The sequence below is a fragment of the Callithrix jacchus genome, chromosome 3, assembly GCF_049354715.1.
Source record: "Callithrix jacchus isolate 240 chromosome 3, calJac240_pri, whole genome shotgun sequence".
Lineage (NCBI taxonomy): Eukaryota > Metazoa > Chordata > Mammalia > Primates > Cebidae > Callithrix > Callithrix jacchus.
The window spans coordinates 191,297,407-191,318,837 of record NC_133504.1 but is presented as its reverse complement, the minus strand read 5'-3'; the positions used below and the strand labels follow the sequence as shown (position 1 = coordinate 191,318,837).

General features: G+C 53.4%; 1 protein-coding gene across 5 annotated transcripts in view; it reads right to left on the bottom strand.

Moving 5' to 3' along the window:
- Positions 1 to 20,420, bottom strand: part of LETM1 (leucine zipper and EF-hand containing transmembrane protein 1) — a 42,100-nt gene extending 21,680 nt beyond the window's left edge. For 2 of the 5 annotated variants that reach the window (XM_035294315.3, XM_078367727.1), the window contains exons 1-4: positions 19,965 to 20,420; positions 14,463 to 14,523; positions 8,077 to 8,527; positions 1,375 to 1,518 (exon numbers count right to left, since the gene is read on the bottom strand). In XM_035294315.3, the coding sequence (XP_035150206.2) occupies positions 1,375 to 1,518; positions 8,077 to 8,527; positions 14,463 to 14,523; positions 19,965 to 20,208 (900 nt within the window). In that variant the 5' untranslated portion in view covers positions 20,209 to 20,420. Of the gene's footprint in view, positions 1 to 1,374; positions 1,519 to 8,076; positions 12,710 to 14,395; positions 14,524 to 19,964 lie in introns of all 5 variants that reach the window. The other 3 variants (XM_002746046.6, XM_035294313.3, XM_078367728.1) reach the window with 2 other exon arrangements.
- Positions 20,421 to 21,431: the final 1,011 nt, after the last annotated feature.

The following is a 21,431-nucleotide window of genomic DNA, read 5'->3' as shown; positions in this document are numbered from 1 at the left end:
CAAGCCTGTAATCCCAGCTCCTTAGGAGGCTGAGGCAAGAGAATCACTTGGACCGAGAGGTGAAGGTTGCAGTGAGCTGAGATCGTGCCACTGCACTTTAGCCCAGACAATAAGAGCGAAACTCCATCTCAAAAAAAAAAAAAAAAAAACCAAAAACCAAAACCAGAAAAACAAAAAAACCCGTGTGGGCCAGGCATGGTGGCTGATGCCTATGATCCCAGATGTCTGGGAGGCAGAGGTGGGTGGATCACCTGAGGTCAAGAGTTCGAGACCAGCCTGGACAACATGGCAAAACCCCATCTCTACTAAAAACACAAAAATTAGCCCCAGGCATGCACACGTGTAGTCCCAGCTACTTGGGAGGCTGAGGCAGGAGAATCGCTTGAACCCAGGAGGTAGAAGTTGCAGTGAGCCAAGATCACACCACTGCACTCCAGTCTGGGTGACAGAGCAAAATTCCGTCTCAAAAAATAAACAAAACCCATGATCATACTTTCCATAAAGGTCTGGACAGGAAAGCGTCTGGCCTTCATGGGCTGTACGATCCAAAACAACGGCTTACCTCTGCTGGTGCCTCACAGAAGCCACCAGACAAGACACGTGACTCGGCATCACAGGTCCCCACAGGGCAGGCAGGGTCCTGATCTGGCCTGTGGGTTGCAGCTGGCTGACCCTGGCCTGGAAGGACCTCTCAACTTCCCTACAGCATGGAGAACGCCGGCCTAGAAAAACTGTATTTTCAAACACACTTAGCTGGAAGCAGTGCCTCACACGCATAGTAATGCCACTCTAGGAGGTCATGGCAAGAGGATTACTTGAGCCCAGGAGCTTGAGACCAGCCTGGGCAACACGGCCAACCCTGTGTAGCTGACCCTGCCTATAAAAACAAAAAACATCAGTCGGGCTTGGTGGCTCAGCCTGTAGTCCCAGCTATTCGGGAGCTGAGACAAGAGGATCACTTGAGTCCAGGAACTTGAGGCTACAGCAAGCGGTGATCATGCCACTGCACTCCAGCCTGGGTGACAGGACGAGACCCTGTCTCGAAAAATTAGCTGGGTGTGGTGGCACACACGTGTAATCCCAGCTACTTGGGAGGCTGAGGCAAGAGAATCATTTGAACCTTGGAGGCAGAGGTTGCAGTGAGCCGAGATCACACAACCACACTCCAGCCTGGGTGACAGAGCGACTCTGTCTCGAAAATAAATAAAGAGAAACAAATCCAAAACCAGCATCCAGAACTAATTATTGCACAGGATGATATGAAGATACGTAAAGCCTTAGAGATATCTAGCACCCGAAAGAGTCGCAAACGAGGCAGCCATCACAATGAATTTCAGATGCATTCTACGGAAACAACTGGGCTGCCCCCCTTACCTTTATGGACTGGGTCTCAAATGTGGAGGGCAACATGTTGGGGAAGAGCTTCACAGCCACAGGCAGCAGGAACTCCATGAAGGGCACCACCACAAACACAAGGAACGGCACCAGGCGGAAGAGGTCAGCGCAGATCCGGAGAAACTGGAGAGGGGCGGGAATGCATTAGAGGGGACACAGCACATGCGGGAATAGGAGCGAGGGGTGTGAGCACCTCTCCTATGATCCATTACAGGCACAACCTCAGGCAGTGACTCACAGGACCCACTGAGGACTCGAAGTTCCAGAACCCGTTAGCAGACCGGTCCCAAACTCACTTCTTTCTCAGGGCCAAAGCGAATACCAGCAGCCTCCAGAAAAGCAGGGTATGGTGCTGACACCAAGGGCCACTGGGTGCTCCCGGCAATCTGGTCCTCCAAGGCCACCAGCCAGCACCCTGGGCTCAGGGCCCAGCAAGTGAGGGCTGCGGGCTGAGGACTGGGCATTACTAGCGTGCTGGGGGTCACCAGGAAGAGCTGAGCCACACCTGCTTCTGGAGGGCACTTTAGAAGGAGGGCTTCTCTTGTGTTCCCTAAGACTACACTACAAAGCAATCGTTAGGAAAAAACCCAAGTGTTTCCTGACATAAACTAACTAGTGTTTGATGCCCTTAAAGAGACGTCCAATTTGAAACAACCAGAAATCCCCATGAAGCCTGAACAACTGGTGGAAAACAGCGAGGCTGATACTGCCCCTCCTCAATGCTGCTCCCTGGGGTCCCCTGGCCAAGGGACCATGTAGTTCCTGTGTTTCCACTGGCTACAAGTGAGCGGTCCCAGGGAGACGGCCTGAGAGCAGCAATGTCCTCCTCCTCCTCACCTCTCTCCCCTCCTCGAGCTCATGGAGCCAGCCTCACTTTCCCATCTGTCATCTGTAGGAGGGAGAACGCTGCCTTCCTGTACATTCATTTTCTCTTTATTATCACACTGGACCCAGAGACGCCTGTATTTTTTCACCGACTTAGAATTTATGGCTGTCTTTATTTCCAAACGGTACCACATCTTTAAAGCTGGGACATGTGTTTTTTGATATGCCCCATTCATTTTTTTAGCAGTTCTACTGAGGTCTAGTTTACAAACCGTAACATTCACCTATTTTAAATCAATTTGGTGATTTTTGGTAAATTTACACATTGTGAAGCCATTGCTACAATCCAAACTTACAACTTTTTGTTTGAGATGGCATCTAGCTCTGTCACCCAGGCTGCAGTGCAGTGATGTGACCTCAGCTCTCTGTACCTCCACCTCCCTGGTTCAGGCGATTCTCCTGCCTCGGCCTCCTGAGTACCTGGGATTATAGACATGTGCCACCATGCCCAGCTAATTTTTTAGTATTTTTGGTAGAGATGGGGTTTCACCATCTTGGCCAGGATTGTCTTGAAGTCCAGACCTCAGGTGATCTGCGGCCCTCCCAAAGTGAGCCACTGCACCTGGCCAGGAAAATAACTTCTTAAAATGTTTGTAAACACAAAAGCAGAACTACAAATCCCATCCTTTCAGAGCACATTTAAGCCCATAGGATGATCTTTAAAAAGAAACCTGGTGCCCCAATCCACGGCTGCATGCCATGGCTCATGCCTCTGATTCCAGCGCTGTGGGAGGCCCAGGCAGCAGGGCTGCTTCAGGCCAGGAGTTTGAAACCAGCCTTGGCAGCACAGTAAGACCCCTGCCTCTACAAAAAAATTCAAAAATTAGCCTGGCGCGGCAGTGTGCATCTGCAGTCGCAGCTACATGGGAGGCTGAGGTGGGAGGATCACTTATGCCTGCAAGGGCTGAGGCTTCAGTCAGCTATGAGGGGGCCACTGCACTCCAGCCTGGGTGGGAGAGCGAGACCCTGCCTCAAAAATAAAAATAAGTAAGTAAATAGCAGAGCCCACAAAAATGTCATATAATCCCTAAGAGCCAGAAACCACGAGGTGTTCTTGGGAGGAAAGGATGGAGCAGACAGATGAGGCTGTGCCTGTGAGGGTGGCCTCCATTCCCACGCAGGCTGCACCCTCTGCGGCCCATGGCGTCCCCGGCACTCACAGAGGCAAACAGTATCTGTACAGAAGAACCTAGCTCACCACCTACTCCACATGAGGTTACCCCTCTGAAGGGGATCCCACCGCTTTTAAATTAAAAAGAAATTAATTGAAAAATGAATTGAGCTTCTAGAGATAAACACATGGGGACTGAGAATAAAACCTCAGTGGCTGCATCAAGCAGTTACTTCCGCTGAAAAGAGAATGAGTAGAACAAAAAGAAATCATCTAGATTGCAGCCCTGAGACAGACAGAAACAAAGACTCTTCCGAACCGGGAGGGAGAGCAGGAGCTGGGGCAGCAGGAGCTGGGGCAGCAGAGGCCAGGCCAGGAGCTGGGGCAGCAGGAGCTGGGGCAGCAGAGGCCAGGCCAGGAGCTCCCGAGAGCCTGGGCACTGGGGAGCGAGCAGGTTCTCGACAGGTGGCAGATGTGGAACCTTGGGGTCAGGAGCAAGGATCCCAAGAATAGAAACAAACTCACCCAGAGGGACACAGGCGGCCCTCCAGACAGACCCGGAAGCAGTAAGAGAGAAGGCCCACAGGTGCCCCCGCGACGCCACTGCGCAGATGCAGACCCTCCCGGGAGACAGAGCAGGGCATCAACAGCGTCAAGGCACGGAGTGGGCAGAGGTGTGTGCTGAAAACTGCCGGTGGGAAGGAGTGAAGCATGAGCAGACGGTGCTGCCATCTGGTGGCAAGGCGCTCACCCACAGGGGTGGTGTGGCAGGTACTGGTTCCAGGCTCCGCTGTCCCTGTCACCAGCTTCCATGGTAACGTCAGGTGTGTCAGGCCTCTGGGCAGGCCTCTGACTTCTCCACCCTCCCTTCCCTTGCCCTAAGGCAGGTCACTAATCTTCCCAACCCTCTGATTATGCGTTTTAAGACCCTCCCTAAAGAGGTTCCCACAAGGAGTGGGGAAGGTCATAACCCAAGCAGACTGGGTTCAAGAAGCTTCCAGAAAGCCGAACGTGTAGGGTTCCGAGGCTCGCACCCCGGGGGCCACGGCAGCTCCATGCCCCTTCCCCGTACATATCTTGCCTTGAGGTCTCTTGATCTGTATCTTTTACACCATCCTTTATAGAAAACTTGTAAACCTAAGTGTTTCCCTAAGTTCTGTGAGTCACTCCAGCACACTAATAGACCCTAAAGGGGGAGGGGCATCACACCTCATGTACCCCCAAATACATACACCTGCCACATACCCACAAAAATAAAAAATTAATAGACCCTAAAGGGGGAGGGGCATCACACCTCATGTACCCCCAAATACATACACCTGCCACATACCCACAAAAATAAAAAATTAATAGACCCTAAAGGGGGAGGGGCATCACACCTCAGGTACCCCTTAAATACATACACCTGCCACATACCCACAAAAATAAAAAATTAAAACAATTTAAAAACAAAGAGGGTGCTGGGCATAGTGGCCCACACCTACAATCGCAGCACTTTCTGACGCAGGCAGACCACTTGAGGCCAGGAGTTTGAGAGCAGCCTGGCCAACATGGTGAAACCCCTCTCTACTAAAAATACAAACGTTAGGAGAACGATCCAAGATGGACGATCGCTAACATCCCGGGGTTGCAGCTCTCAGGGAAGGCGCGGAGAACTAGAGGACGCCACACTTTCAGACACAGTCTGGTCGCTCACGGAGCAGGAGATCCCCCAGTGGTGGAAACACACGAGTCGCCAGCGTGACTCTCGTGGTGGGCGCAGCGGTTCCGCCGGCACCTCGACGCGGCAGCTCTCGGAGCAGAGTAAACAGGACCGGCTCCCCTTCTGACCGAGGTTTGGAGCCCCGGGAAGGCAGAGTCGCCTACTACGGACACAAGAAGGAAGCCAGACAGGAGAATCCTGGGAAGAAAAGCACCATCAGTTTTAACGCAGCTGCTCTGGCCCTGGGAACTAACAACCTGGACGCCCACTCAAGAGACCTAATCTGAAAGTTGGTAATTTCAAAGACTGCAGGAGGATAAATTTACAATGACGGGAAGAAACCAGCGTAAAAAAGCTGAGAATACTCAAAGTCAGAACGCCTCTCCCTCTAAAGATGATCGCAGTTCCACATCGACAATGGAACAAGGCTTGATGGAGAACGAGCACATCCTGATGACAGAATCACTCTTCAAGGAATGGATAATAACAAACTTTGGTGAGTTAAAAGACCATGTTGTAGCGCAATGTAAAGAAACTAGGAACTTTGAAAAAAAGTTTGATGAAATCCTATTGAGAATAGACAACTTAGAGCGGAATATAAGTGAATTAATGGAACTGAAGAATACAATACAGGAACTCCGAGAAGTATACACAGGTTTAAACACTCAAATTGTTCAAGCAGAAGAAGGGATATCAGAGGTCAAAGTCCAACTTAATAAAATAAAACGTGAAGAAAAGATTAGAGAAAAAAGGATAAAAAGGAATGAGCAAAGTCTCCAAGAAATGTGGGACTATGTGAAAAGACCAAATTTACGTTTGATAGGTGTACCTGAATGCGACGGAGAGAATGAATCCAAGCTGGAAAATACCCTTCAGGATATTATTCAGGAAAATTTTCCTAAACTAGCAAAGCAGGACAATATTCAACCCCAGGTAATACAGAGAACCCCACAAAGATATTCCTCAAGAAGAGTGACCCCAAGGCACATAATTGTTAGATTCACCAGGGTTGAAACGAAGGAGAAAATACTAAGGGCAGCCAGAGAGAAAGGTCAGGTTACCCACAAAGGGAAGCCTATCAGACTTACAGCAGATCTCTCAGCAGAAACTCTACAAGCCACAAGAGAGTGGGGGCCAATATTCAACATCCTCAAAGAACAGAACCTTCAGCCCAGAATTTCATATCCAGCCAAACTAAGCTTCACAACTGAAGGAAAAATAAAATCTTTTATGAGCAAGCAAGAACTCAGAGATTTTATTACCACCAGGCCTGCTTTACAAGAGCTTCTGAAAGAAGCATTACACACAGAAAGAAACAACCAGTATTAGCCTTTCTAAAAATATACCAAAAAGTAAAGAGCACCAACATAAAGAAGAATTTACACCAACGAATGGATAAAACAGCCAGTCAACATCAAATGGCAGTAACCCTAAATTTAAATTGACTGAATTCCCAATCAAAAGACACAGCCAAAACCCAACGGCATGTTACATCCAGACCTGTTTCACATGCAAGGATACACAAAGACTCAAAACAAAGGGATGGAGAAAGATTTACCAACCAAATGGAGAGCAAAAATAAATAATAAATAAATAAAAAGCAGGAGTTGCAATTCTTGTATCGGATAAAATAGATTTTAAAGCAACAAAGATATAGTGGTAAAAGGATCAATGCAACAACAAGAGCTAACAATCCTAACACCCAGATACGAGACTTAGATTCAATGAGACAGAAAATTAATAAGGATATCAAGGACTCGAACTCAGATCCAGAACAAGTAAACTTAATAAATACTTATAGAGCTCCCCACTTCAAATACACAAAATATACATTCTTGTCAATACCACATCACACCTACCCATTAGTTTAAATGAAACATTAATTGGCTATTATTAATACCCAATTTTTTTCAAAATAAAGCAATATTTCCATTTACTCTCCCTCTTTCTCTTCCTCTTTCTTCCTCTCCTTTACTTATTTTTTTTTTTTCTTTCCTTCTCTCAAAAAAAAAGAAATCAACTTGTAAACCTCTAGATCCAGGTCGGCAATGTCTCTTTCATTGCTTGATTTCCTTTCTTCCCTTCCCTCCCTCCCTCCCTCCCTCCCCGCTTCCTCCCTTCCTTCCTTCCTTCATCCCTTCCTTCTCCCTACCGTCCTTATTCCCTTCCTTCCTGACTTCCTCCCCCCCGCCAAAAAAAAAAAAATACAAACATTAGCCAGGTGTGGTGGTGCACGCCTATAGTTCCAGCTACTCAGGTGGCTGAGGCAGGAGAATCACTTGAACCCGGGGAGGTGGAGGTTGTGCCACTGCACTCCAGCCTGGGCAACAGTGAGACTCTTGTCTCAAAAAGTAAGAACAGAGGGGGTGGTGCGACCCTAACTTGAAGCCAGTCCATCAGAAGCTCCGAGCGGTCTGGACTTGAGACTGGTGGGGGGCATGTTGGGGACAGAGTCCTCATCCTGTGGGATCTGACACTATCTCCGGGTAGATGGTGTCGGAACTGGGTTAGGGGACACCCACCGGGTGTAGATGACTGTTGTGGTGGAGGGTAGAGGAAGCATACGGGTAGATCGAGGTTTCCTAGGCAATAGATTTTACTGATTTTTTTTCTCCATCAAATAGAAAGCAAGCCCTAAAAATATTTTTCAACCAACCTATACAGTGAAAACAACTCGGGCATGGCCAAGTACAGTGGCTCACGCCTGTAACCCCAGCACTTTAGGAGGCTGAGATGGGAGGTTCGTTTGAGCCCAGGAGTTTGAGACCAGCCTGGGCAACAAAGTGAGACCCTGGATCTACAAAAAATAATTAGCCAGGTGTGGTGGCACATGCCCGTGGTCCCAGCTACTTGGGAGGCTGAGGCAGGAGGATCGCCCATGCCCAGAAAATCGAGGCTGCACTGAGCCATCATTGCACCACTGCACTTCAGCCTGGGTGACAGAGCAAGAAAAAATAGAAAGGACTGGACAGGGCCCCATTACCTGCCTGCGTTCCCGGCGGGTAAGGGTGTGGCCGTTGAGGATGCGCCAGAGCATGCGTGCCGCGATCTTGGTGTCGATCCACAGCAGGCGGAAGCCATGGTAGTAGTGCTTCAGCTCGTCCAGCACCCTCTGCCCGAGGGACTTCTTCACCACCACCTCTGCGGGGGGGCTGTACACAGGGCCGCCTTCCTCCAGCTTCTTGTTCTTGTCCTTCAAGGACTTGAGGGACTTCTCCACTACCGAGTCATCGCGGACAGGACGCGAAGAGTGCCAGCCGCGCACAGGAAGGCACTGAGGTCCCACAAACACAAAACCCACAGATGTGGAGGTCCATGGCGCTCTCGACACTGCGCGAAGGCATTCGGGCCTCAGAGTCCAACAGCCAAGGGGATCGCCTCTGAAGGATGGGTACACGGGGTGGATGGGAGCACAGCAGCCCAACGGAACACTCCTTGAAAGGGGAAGAGTACAGATGGTAGTAAGGGCCAGTACCAGCCTCCGACAGCTCAGCACCAAACACCAACAGCAGCAAAACTCACATGCCTTGTGCCACGTCATGCCACAACCACACACACACAATCCCACCTACTCCCTGATGTCTGCACTGCCCCCTGGGGAGCCCTTCAGAAGGGAGACCAGGACAGTGCGCAGCCCCTCAGCCCCACACCATGGGCTTGCCGGCCCCCACAGAAGGACGGGCAGGTCAGACACAGGCACAATCAGCAAAGGCTGGATCCCTAGGTGGGCCTCACACCCCCACACCCAGTGACTTGAGGAGGTAGGGTGCATTGTTTTGGCACTTCATGGGGGAATGGGGTGCAGAGTAGGGTTTGCTGAGTTTGGAGGTCCTCTCCTCTAACAGGTGACTTTCTAGAAAGACCTATGGCTCCTGAGCAAGTCCTCCAAATCAGCAAGGGCGCCTGCTGACCTCACCTTCCCACACTCCCTTCCCACAGAGACCAGCACAAAGCAGCAAGGTCCAAAGAATAAGGCCCAAGGCCCATCTCCTCCTCTACCCACCCCCGCTGTGTCCGGGACCAGCAGGCTCTCAGCCTAGAGCCTCTCAGCTGTCCCTGCCTGGACATCCCTAGCTGAGACCTCCCTGACCATCCACCACTCTGTCCTCCTAGCGGGTGCCCTGCTGATACCTGGCTGTCTTAGAGACCAGATGTACACTGTGTGCACCACACTTGCTTTCTCCCCACGGGAATGTGGGCTCCTGAGGGCCACACATCAGGCCTCACAGGCGGCAGCGGGAGGCTGGCACTAACCCAGACCCATCTCGGTCCATGCTGCATTGGTCCCAGCAGCCGCCTGTGCCATACCTACTCACAGAGAGGCCGTGAGGAAGCCACTGCAGCCTGAGCTTCTGCAGCATGGCCTGTGCCTGGCCCAGAACCTAGGGTTTGTGCTCAACACAGACTACGGTCTGACCGCAGGGCAATGCTGTGACTCCACTTACGGTCCAAAACTGAAACAGCTAACTGTGTCAGGCCCCTTCAGGCTCACGATCTCCTGCATGTCTCGCCGAGCACACTAGAAACTCCCCTGCTGCTTGGGCACAAATCCCCCCGGCGGCCCCAGCTCACCTCAAAGGCCACGTGTGTTGCACACGAGCTCCTTCTGCCTCCATCGGCCCTCCATGCCTGGCCTGATGCCAGCAGCGAGGTCGGGCTCCAGAGCACACTGTTGGAGCTCAAATTCCAGCTCCACTTCTTACTGCTGTGTGACCTTGACTGAGTAACCTGACCTCTCTGTGCTTTGGGAGCCTCCGTCATGAATTTGTGCTGACGATACTAACTACCAGGATGGTACCTGCAACATGGAAGTCACCAATGTCCCGGCATGTTGCTGCTGACGACACTAACTACCAGGATGGTACCTGCAACATGGAAGCCACCAACGTCCCAGCATGCTGCTGCTGATGATCGATACTAACTACCAGGATGGTACCTGCAACATGGAAGTCACCAACATCCCAGCATGCTGCTGCTGACGATACTAACTACCAGGATGGTACCTGCAACATGGAAGTCACCAATGTCCCAGCATGCTGCTGCTGACGACACTAACTACCAGGATGGTACCTGCAACATGGAAGCCACCAACGTCCCAGCATGCTGCTGCTGACGATACTAACTACCAGGATGGTACCTGCAACATGGAAGTCACCAATGTCCCGGCATGCTGCTGCTGACGACACTAACTACCAGGATGGTACCTGCAACATGGAAGTCACCAATGTCCCGGCATGCTGCTGCTGACGACACTAACTACCAGGATGGTACCTGCAACATGGAAGCCCCCAACGTCCCAGCATGCTGCTGCTGACGACACTAACTACCAGGATGGTACCTGCAACATGGAAGCCCCCAACGTCCCAGCATGCTGCTGCTGACGACACTAACTACCAGGATGGTACCTGCAACATGGAAGTCACCAACGTCCCAGCATGCTGCTGCTGACGACACTAACTACCAGGATGGTACCTGCAACATGGAAGCCCCCAACGTCCCAGCATGCTGCTGCTGACGACACTAACTACCAGGATGGTACCTGCAACATGGAAGCCCCCATACTAACTACCAGGATGGTACCTGCAACATGGAAGCCCCCAACGTCCCAGCATGCTGCTGCTGACGACACTAACTACCAGGATGGTACCTGCAACATGGAAGCCCCCAACGTCCCAGCATGCTGCTGCTGACGACACTAACTACCAGGATGGTACCTGCAACATGGAAGTCACCAACGTCCCAGCATGCTGCTGCTGACGACACTAACTACCAGGATGGTACCTGCAACATGGAAGCCCCCGACGTCCCAGCATGCTGCTTTCATCACCACCCCCTTATGGCGGTGGAGGAGCCACTGATCAGGGCTGCAGGCCAGGTCTGTTTCTCTGATGGGGATCCTGGAGGCCTGCAGGCACAGGCCTGCCTCAGCCTACAGCCTGGAGAGGGCAGTGCAGCTGGCACAGGGCACCACCAGCCCAGAGCAGCTTCGAGTGAGCACACATCAGGGTCAAAAGCCAGAGTGGCTGGGGCTCCACTGTGGCACCAGTCATGGTCTGGGACCTCCCCCAAGAACTCTCCCAGGCTTGAAACCTTCCCTCAAGTACAGACAGGCAAAGCCAACACTGACCTCACGGCCAGGTCCTGAAGAATAGGGAGACATGCAAATACACAGGGAAGTGCCTGCTGGGCACCAGGGAGGCCTGGGAGGGGTGGGGCAGAGGACAGGCACCCCACCCTTGGTCACCTCCCCAAGTGAGGGCAGCTCCCGGCTCTCTTTCAGGCCCTGGCCTAGCCCCATCCACCATGTCTCCAGGTTCTCCCCAGCTCTGGGGTCACCTCTGAGCCAGGAAAAGGCTCCAAATCCAGGCAGCCCTGAGTCATGACATGCCGAGAGCCAGGCCACACAGAATGCAGCAGAGCCCGCGCAGGCTCAGCCTGCCCCCGACCAGCCTGCGGTCCTTCTGTGAGGTGGCCTCACCTTCCAGTGTGGATGATGACAGACCCATGCACAGAACACACCCTGCATCAAGCTGAATTACACAACTTTCCAACCCTCAGTTAGCAAGGAAGATGGTGGCTTCCACAAGAAGGCATGGCACCAGCAGTCACCGGGTATCGACAGGCAAACATGAAGGCTCAGAAAACCAGAGCAGAGACGCGCAGAGCAGACTTGGCGAGGGCAGGGAGCCATGCAGAGCTGGGCGGGCCCACAGGGGGCCTGCTCAGTAACATCCTCCAGCAATCCCAGCAGCTGGTGATAGATGCCTGCAGTCCCAAATACTCAGGAGGCCAAGGTGGGAGAATGGCTCGAGCCTGGGAGATCAAGGCTGCAGTGAGCCATGACTGCACCACGGCACTCTAGCCTGGGCAACGGAGTGAGACTCTGTCTCAATAAATAAGTAAACAAACGGAATATTCCCAAGTGGTTTGATGGGTTTAATGACATTTCAGTTACAACCCCAAAAAGACTGTTTTAGAACTGGAAAGTCTAAACAAGAAATCAAAGGAATTTAGGAGGAGGATAGACAAGAAATCAAAGGAAGGTCCAGAGAGATGAGGTTTGGGGGAACCGGTCCCCTGGGAGGAACACCTGCTGGAGAAAACGGCGGCGGCAGCAGCCAGGCGCGGTGGCTCACACATGCGATCCCAGCACTTTCGGAGGCTGAGGCGGGCGGAACATGAGGTCAGGAGTTCAAGACCAGCCTGACCAACATGGTGAAACCCCGTCTCTGCTAAAAATACAAAAATTAGTGTAGTCCCAGCTACTCAGGAGGCTGAGGCAGGAGAATCGCTTGAACCTGGAAGGCGGACTTTGCGGTGAGCAGAGATCACATCGGTGCACTCTGGCCTGGGAAACCAGAGCGAGACTCCGTCTCAAAAAAATTAAATTAAAAAAAAAAAAGAAGAGAAATCTAATGGAAAGCTAAGGCCGATGCTGTGGCAGTGGCGAGGCTGAGGGAAGGCCTGGTGAGGGTGCACAGAGACGGGACTACGCTGGCAAACAGAGGCTCTGTCGTGTCTACAGCAAACGCCGCGTGTGTGCCCAGGGACTCCAGCCCCGAAACACTCCCTTCGTGGCCCTGCTGCTTACGGCAGTTCTCTCCAAATCCACTCAGCTGAAGGTATGTTTTAAGGAAGGCCATGTTTTCACACGTGAATTGTTTTTACTTTAGGGAATTCAATCCCAGGAACCACCAGAGAAGGTTCACAGCTGAGAGGAGACACAGCAGCAGCCTGGAGTGAGCAGCCAGTGACAGGGCTTGGAGGAGGAGGAGGGTGTCTCAGTCCTGCTCCCCCGCACAGGAAGCAGGAGAGTCGGGAGAGGAGACGAGCGCTACTGCGGCCTTCTGGACCTGAGAGCCCAGGCGAGACTAAGTGAGGGGGATGCCGGGCAGAGGGACAGCACGCAAGAGCGTGGCGGCCTCCAACCAAGCTCAGGACAGGGCTGCAGGTGCTACTCCCTCCAGGAAGCCCTCTTGGCCTGGCCCGCCAGCCTGGCGGGACCACAGTCTCTATGCTGCACTGTCACCACGTGTTGGTATTACTTGCCATCTTGCTGGACTGTGATTGCCACAGGGAAGGGCTAAGCCCGAGCCGGGCACGGGAACGCCACACCTACACCCCGTGGTTGCAGGCACCTGCGGAGTCTGCTCTGTGTTCACAGATGGATCCCACACCCACAACACTGCCTGGCGCATCCAAAACACCTTTTACAAATATTATTTTTAGTGGAAAGCCATGAAAAATGGCAACTGTGTGAAGAATAAGAGAGACTACAAACCAAGTGCTTCTTCATCCTGGTTCCTGGATGACAGCTGACCCACAGATGTCAATGCATAGAAGATAAAGGATTGGGGCCGGGCGCGGTGGCTCCCGCCTGTAATACCAACACTTTGAGAGGCCAGTTTGAGACCAGCCTGGGCAACATAATGAGACCCTTTCTCTACAAAAAATTTAAAAGTTAGCCAGGCAGGGTGGCACATGTCTGTGGTCCCAATCTCAGCTCACTGCAACCTCAGTTACCCAGCAGACTGAGGTGTGAGCGTCCCTTGAGCGCGGGAGTTTGAGGCTGTAATGAGCTACGGTAGTGCCCTGAGCTCCAGCCTGGGTGACAGAGCAGGAACCTGCCTTGAAAAAAAGAAAAAAAAGAAAACTGCACGTGTTAAAAACCAGATACATTCCGTAAAGTTCAGGGTAAAGCGCAGTGAAGTGCTCACCTAACACTGTCCATGCGTTCTTAGAAAATGCAACTTTAAGCAAAAAGACCTGTAAGAAAACCAATTTTTTTCTCATCCAAAGTTATAAATAAAACGTTATTGAGGACCTTAAAGCTGTAGTTTCTGCCGGGCACGGTGGCTCACACCTATAATTCCAGCACTTTGGGAGGCCGAGCCAGAAGGATCACGGGACGTCAGGAGTTTAAGACCAGCCTGGCCAACATGGTGAAACCCTGTCTCTGCTAAAAATTCAAAAATTAGCCAGGCAGAGTGGAGCATGCCTGTAATCCCAGCTACTCCGGAGGCCGAGGCAGGCTGCGATGAGCCAAGATTGCACCACTGCACTCCGGCCTGGACAAGAGCTAGACTCGGTCTCAAAATAAATAAATAAATAAAAGTTGCAGTTTCCAAGAACCTACAGACATTAGATGACACTGACTGTGCACCAAAGTACTGACATCTGCCACCGGGCCCTAAGGTCAGGGATGTTCATTCACTTCCGAAATTCACTGAGGCACGTGACAATCACTTTCAACATGGAAAGATGAAGGTTTAAAAGAAACAAAGAACAGGAAAATAGGATACACTGTTTCCCTCAAACACATTTCCAAGCTGTTTTCAGACAGGTGCAGAGTGCCGCTGAGTTACTCACAGGCAGCTCCTCGACCCCAGGGTGCTGGTACAGCTGAGACGCGCAGGATCCCCCGGACTACCTGTAACAGGGACAGGGGAGAGTAAAAACGGCGTAAATCGGGGATTTATACCAATGTCTTTCTTTTTTTGATCTTTTTTTTGAGGCACAGTTTCTCTCTTAAGCCCAGGCTAGAGTGCAATGGCATGATCTCAGCTCACCGCAACCTCCTGGGTTTAAGCCATTCTCCTGCCTCAGCCCCCTGAGTAGCTGGAATTACAGGCGCCCACCACCATGCCCAGCTACTGTGTGCGTGTTTTAGTAGAAATGGGTTTCGCCATGTTGGCCAGGCTGCTCTCAAACTGTTGACCTCAGGGGATCCGCCTGCCTTGGCTCCAAAAGTGCTGGGATTATAGGCACGCACCACCATCTCCAGCCTTTTATTCATTTTTATTTATTTATTTGACTTTGCCGGGGCAGGAATGCAGTGGTATGATCACGGCTCATGGCAGCCTTGAACTCCTGGGCTCAAAGGATGCTTTTGCCCCAGCCTCCCAAGTCCCTGGGACCACAGGTGAGCACCATTATGCCTGGCTAATTTTTGTGAGGGGCTTCGCTCTGTTGTCTAGGCTGGTCTCCAACTTTTGACCTCAAGCAACCTTCCTGCTTCAGCCTCCCAAAGTGCTGGGATTACAGGCATGAGCTACCATGCCCAGCATAATATCTTCTTCTAAAGTCTGAAAGAAGGCCAGGCACGGTGGCTCACGCCTGTAATCCCAGCACTTTGGGAGGCCTAGGCAGGTGGATCACCTGAGGTCAGGAGTTCAAGACCAGCTTGACTAATATGGCGAAACCCTGTCTCTACTAAAAATACACGAGTCGGGCATGGTGGCACGTGCCTGTAATTCCAACTATGTGGGAGGCTGAGGCAGGATAATTGCTTGAACCCGGGAGGAAAAGGTTGCAGTGAGCCAAGATCACGCCATTGCACTCTAGCCCGGGCAACAAGAGCGAAACTCAGTGTCTCAAAAAAAAAAAAAAAAAGTCTGAAAGAGTACAGATCTCTTTTGTAGAAACCTCTGTGTGTAAGTCTCTGGAAGCCAGTTCCGAGTGTTGGAAGGTATCAGAACACTGCTAAGTGAAGGGTCTGCCCCAGTTAGGAAAACAGTATTGCAAAGTAGTCCTAAAGAAAGATGGGGAGCCTCAAGTAAACCCTGGCTCTAAACACCCAAGAGGGAAGCCAAGCAGGCCAGCCCCAGGGAGGGAGCATCCTACCAGGTGGCACCATCCCCACTCACTGCAGTTGGCTCTGGTGGACACATGACCTCTATGCAGAGAGCCCTATGGAGCAAGCAAGAGCAAACATCCCAAGAGGCAAGAGCTGTAAGAATTACTAGAACCATAAGCCGGGCGTGGTGGCTCATGCCTGCAATGCCAGCATTTTGAGAGGCTGAGGTGGGTGGATCACCTGAGGTCAGGAGTTCAAGACCAGCCTGGCCAACATGGCGAAACCCCATCTCTACTAAAAATACAAAAATTAGCTGGGCCTGGTGGTGCGTGCCTGTAATCCCAGCTACTCAGGAGGCTGAGGGAAAAGAATTGCTTGAACTCAGCAGGTGGAAGTTGTAGTGAGCTGAGATCACACCATTGCACTCCAAAAAAAAAAAAAAAAAAGCTAGTGGAATAAGCCATTTCTTATATGAACAACAGTGAGGAGTGTGTAGCGCATTTTAAGGATTTTAACATATTTTTTGATGCTTTCTCTAACTTGCTTTAGTCCCTATAAGCATAGAGTTCATTCATACTACTGATGTTCAGGGCCCACTGTGATCAAACCTCACGCTGGGAACAACACACGTATAGGAGCAGCAGGGCCAGAGGAGCAGTGCCAGGAGCCAGCAGGTGGCACCCTGAGGTGCCTCTCCAGGCAGTGGGGTGGCAATGAGTCCTCAGCCAGGGAGCTGCAGGAGCAGCTGTAAGCTGTGGGGCGCTCACTCCGGCCAGCTACAAGATCCACGTGTGAAGAGGAACAAGATGGGGAGGACAGGCACCTCATTAAATAGGGGCAACTCTCATACTCCCATGGGGAAGGAAATTCCCACAATGGGCCACATTTAGGGCTTGTAACAGTCTGGTCTGTAAACTGGGAGCTCAGTTAAGGGGAAGATGTTAGCTATGTTCTCATACACATCAAGTTACAAGTTAAAATTTAAAAGCACAGTGCGACTGAGCACACCAAGACCCTTCTCACTCCAGCTGAGGACCAGCTCTGGCCCCTACCTTTCTCCACATGAAGGGGCTCAGCACCTTCTCCGATATCTTCCCCACACCACGGCACCTTCAGCCCCCCACCCCTGCCCTGGCCAGCTCCTGTACCTCAAGGGCTCAGCCCAGCAAGCAGACAGGCTGGCAGGTAGGTCTCCCAGAGCTCCCTTATCTGCCCCCCAGTGACCCCACTTTCTAACACTTCCTGTCCCACCGGCTCCCTTCCTAGGCTCTTCCCAAAACCTGTTCTGAAGGCTTCTGTCCCCAGTTCTCCAAGGAACCCACAGTCAAGGCTGTCCAGGGTGATGGGGATCACTGCTCCGTGTGATCAACAAAAGCCCTTCTGTTCTTTTTTCCAACACCGACAATTCTCCAACTGGGAGTTCACCAATTTAATTCCACACTGACACTACCCAGAATTAGAGCAGACCCCACAGGGTGAGGGCTCAGTCCCACAAGATTGCCCCCACTCCATGTGCCCAAGCTACCCACACTTCAGCTGACTACAAAGCGGGGGGTTCCCATGAGCACTTTGGTCTTGAAAATTCACTAAAATGGCTCAGATGTCAGCAACGGGTTCTTACTATCACAGTTCATTATAAAGGGTATCCAGGAACAACCAGAGAGAGAGGCCAAGACACCAAGGCCAGGGAGGTCCTAAGCACAGGATCCTTGGGTGCTGTGGAGCGGCACACACCACTGGGAAGCCTCACCAGCCTGCTCACCCAGAAATTCTCATCAAGGCTTCATGATTGATTGCGGTACTGGCCCACTGGCCATGGGGACTGAACTAACTCACCCCTCCCTGGAAGGGGCAGGAAGTTCCCACCCTCTAATCACAGCACGCTCAGTGCCACCACTGGAATCTAAGGGCCTGCTTGGAGTCACCGCATTAGCATAGACTCAGGTGCAGTGATAATGAAAAGAAGACACTCCCAAGCTCATGCCTGTAATCCTAGCACTTTGGGAGGCCAAGGTGGGAGAGGATTGTTGCTGAGCTCAGGAGTTCAGCCTGGGCAACATACAGAGACCCTATCTCTATAAAAAATAAACAAATGAGTCGGCAGGAGGATCGCTTAAAGGCTGCAGTGAGCCATGATCGAGCTGCTGTACTCCAGCCTGGGCAACAGAGCAAGACCCTGCCTCAAAAAACAAGTGAAAAACGACACTCCCATCATTCAAGAAAGTTCCAGGGTTTTCAGCCCTCAGTGCTGATGCCAGGATCAGGTCAAAGACTGAATGCATTTCTGACCATTACATACCTTTCTTCACCTGGGAGATCCTCCCTACCTGACCTCCACCTCCTCCCCAAGTGCCCCCCAGGTCTGATGGACTCCGCACAGTCAACACCTCCAAGAACTCTCAAATCGCTTCCCCACTCTGCTCTTCCCCAAGTCTTCTCCAGTTTCAACAAATGGCTCTGTTGTCCCCAGGCGGCTCAGGCCAGCGGTCACCTCTCCCACACAGCCCTTGGAGTCAACCCTGCTTCTACCCGTGTATGGAGAGGCAGGAGAAGAGCAACTGGGCAGTGAAAACCTGACCACCGCCACTTCAGCCTGCTAATCAAGGTCAACATCCACAGTGACAAATCATTCTGACAGCATGGAGGCTTGATGGGACGTGATGAGAACACTCCACTCCGTGGTCTTCCTCCCGAAAAATCATCTTTCCCAGCTTAATCGTGAGGAAACATCAAGAAATACCAGTAGAGCCGCACCTTACACCACAACTGAGCAGTCCTCACAGCTGGCAAGGTCACTGCGGACAAGGAAAGCCTGAGAGGCAATCAAGAAGGGTGGTGCAGATGGGTCCCAGGACAGAAAAAGGCCCTCAGAATGAAGAATGGGAGAGAAAAGAAAACCTGTGACAGTGAACCTCAGCGTGTAAGATGCTAAGAGCAGGGGCCTACAGCCTTCCACTTGGTGCACCACTCACAGGGATCAGGAGCCTCCTCCACAGTCCAGCCCCGGGTCTCACTGGCTCTGAAACACACCTGCTGTCTAACCCATTATCGGCCCCTTAGAGTCCCTGTCACAAAGTGCAGTGATAGCCACAGAAGACGCCCGTGCTCACGAAATGACAGAACGACACATAAAAGGCTATTATTATTTTTGCCAAAAACCTGTGACATAAGCACCAAGTGGCAAAAGTACTTCTATGATCACCAGGAGGCCCAGAGAGAGCTCTAAGGTTTCATGCAGCAACTAGGAAGACCAGACGCTGCGCTTCACCTTCACACTGTGCGTTGCCACCACTCCAAAACTCTCAGTGGCTAAGCAGCCATTATTTTGAAAAATTACAAGAACCGGGGGCTGTGCGCGGTGGCTCACGCCTGTAATCCCAGCACTCTGGGAGGCCCAGGAGGGTGGATTACTTGAGATCGGGAGTTTGAGAACATCCTGGCCAACATGGGGAAATCCCATCTCTACGAAAAATACAAAAATTAGCTGGTAATGGTGGTGGGCGCCTGTAATCCCAGCTACTCGGGAGGCAGAAGATTCACTAGAACCTGGGACACGGAGGTTGCAGTGAGCCACGATCACATCCCTGCTCTCCAGCCTAAGCAACAGATAAGAGACTCTGTCTCCAAAAAAAAAAAAAAACAACACAAAATTGGGAGGATACAGGCAACTTCAATCTTCAAATCTCTCTGCGGGAAGGGGGAAAACAGGGAGACAAGAATTGAAGCTGGTGGCTCCTGTAGTCCCAGCACTCTGGGAGACCAAAGCAGGAGGATCACTTGAGTCTAGGACTTCGAGACCCCAGGCTGGCCAACATAGCAAGACTCTGTCTCTACAAAAAAATTACAAAAAAAAAAAAAAAAAAAAATCCCCCAAAAATTAGGTGGCCGTTGTGTGGCACAACTCGCAGCTTGGGAGGCCGAGGCAGAAGGAGCTTGAGCGCAGGAGTTTGAGGGCTGCTGAGTATGATTGCTCCGCTGCACTCGGTTCCTTTCCTGGAGTCTCTCTTAGTTTTACGTTCGTTGCAATTTTACAAGGAAGGACGTGAACTGAGATAAGCTGGTTAACCGGAGAGAGGGGGAGTGGGGGGCACACCCCGGGAGGGCATTCGCTGCGGACAGCTCCGCAGGCCACGCACCCCAGGACTCTCCCCGGGGCCGGAGTCCGCGTGTCCCCCGCGTGCAGGTCGCTGGCATCACGTCGTCGGTGACGGGCGGGGAGGGCTCCCGCAGCCCACCCAAGGCTCGCCCCGGGGACCCCAATCGCGGCCAAAGGCCGCGCGCTCCACCCGGCTCACCAGGCCTGTGTGGGAGGCAGTGACCCGCGGGGACCCGGCCGCCTAAGGTCAAAGCACGAGGCCCAGGCCCAGCGGCGCGGCCCAGCCCGCAACGAGACCCGGACCGCCGGGCCCCCGCGTCGCCGTGACAACCAGCCCCGCCCTGGGGCGCCCACCGCTTACCCCGCGGGGCGGTGGCTAGAGGCGACGGCCGGAGGCGGGCGGGCGCCCGGCCGCGGCAGCTCCTCAGTAAGATGGACGCCATGTGCCCGGGCGCGGCGGCCGCTCCGGCCTCCTGCGCTGCCTCCTCCTCCTTCTCCGCCTCGGCTGCGGCGCTTCGTCGACCCGGCGGCGCCTCAGGCCCGGCCCGCGCGGACGGTTGACGGCGGGGGTTGACCCCGGACTGCAGGCGCTCAGCTTAAAGATCCGGCACCGCCGGCGGCCTGGTCCCGGCACAGACGTCCCGAGGCGCGGGGCGGGGCGGCCAGGCCGCTGCTCCCATTGGGCCCCTCGGCGCCCGCGGCCGGCCAGGTGAGGGGCGGACCGTGCCACCGCGGACTACCGGTTCCGGCGTGCACCGGGGCGGCCTGCACTCTGGGGCGCGGACTACCGATCCCGGCGTGCACCGGGCCGGCCCGTACTCTGGCGCGGACTACCGATCCCGGCGTGCACCGGGGTGCCCACACCCTAAGGCGCGGACTACCCGTCCCGGCGTGCACCGGGGTGCCCATACCCTAAGGCGCGGACTACCCGTCCCGGCGTGCACCGGGGTTCCCACGCCCTAAGGCGCGGACTACCAGTCCCGGCGTGCACCGGGGTGCCCATACCCTAAGGCGCGGACTACCCGTCCCGGCGTGCACCGGGGTTCCCACACCCTAAGGCGCGGACTACCCGTCCCGGCGTGCACCGGGGTGCCCATACCCTAAGGAGCGGACTACCGGTCCCGGCGTGCACTGGGGGGAGAGCTCCTCGGGGCGCGCTGCATCCTGGTTCCAGTCGTTCGGTAGACGCTGGGGCTCGCAGGAGCTGAGGGAGCCGGCTGCGCTGGCGCGGTGATTGATGGTCTTTTCGTCTCCGAGCGGTAGCAGCAGCGGCTGTGTCCGAAACTTTTCTGGGACCAAGTCCTGCACCCACGAGTAGAAAACGGCTCCTGGGACCTTGGGGCTCCAAGGGCAAGTCAGGGGACGCTGGGATGGAGGGTCGCACTCGGCCGTGGTCTCGCGCCGGCCTCCGCCTGCCCGTGGCTCTGCCTTCTGCGGCCGCACCGTGACACGCGCAGCCCTGAGTGCCCCTTCCCGCGGGACCACGCGGCGCTCCCCGGACATCGCGCTGCTCGGCGTCGGGAGTCCCGCCCACCACTGAGGGGACCGGAGCGCAGGATCCCGTCCCAGGACAGAGCCCCGCCGGCCTCCGGATGCGGGCGCAGTAGTCTGTGTGGCGGCGCAGCAGGCGCGGCACCCCCTGCGTACGAAGAGCGCATCCTCCGGG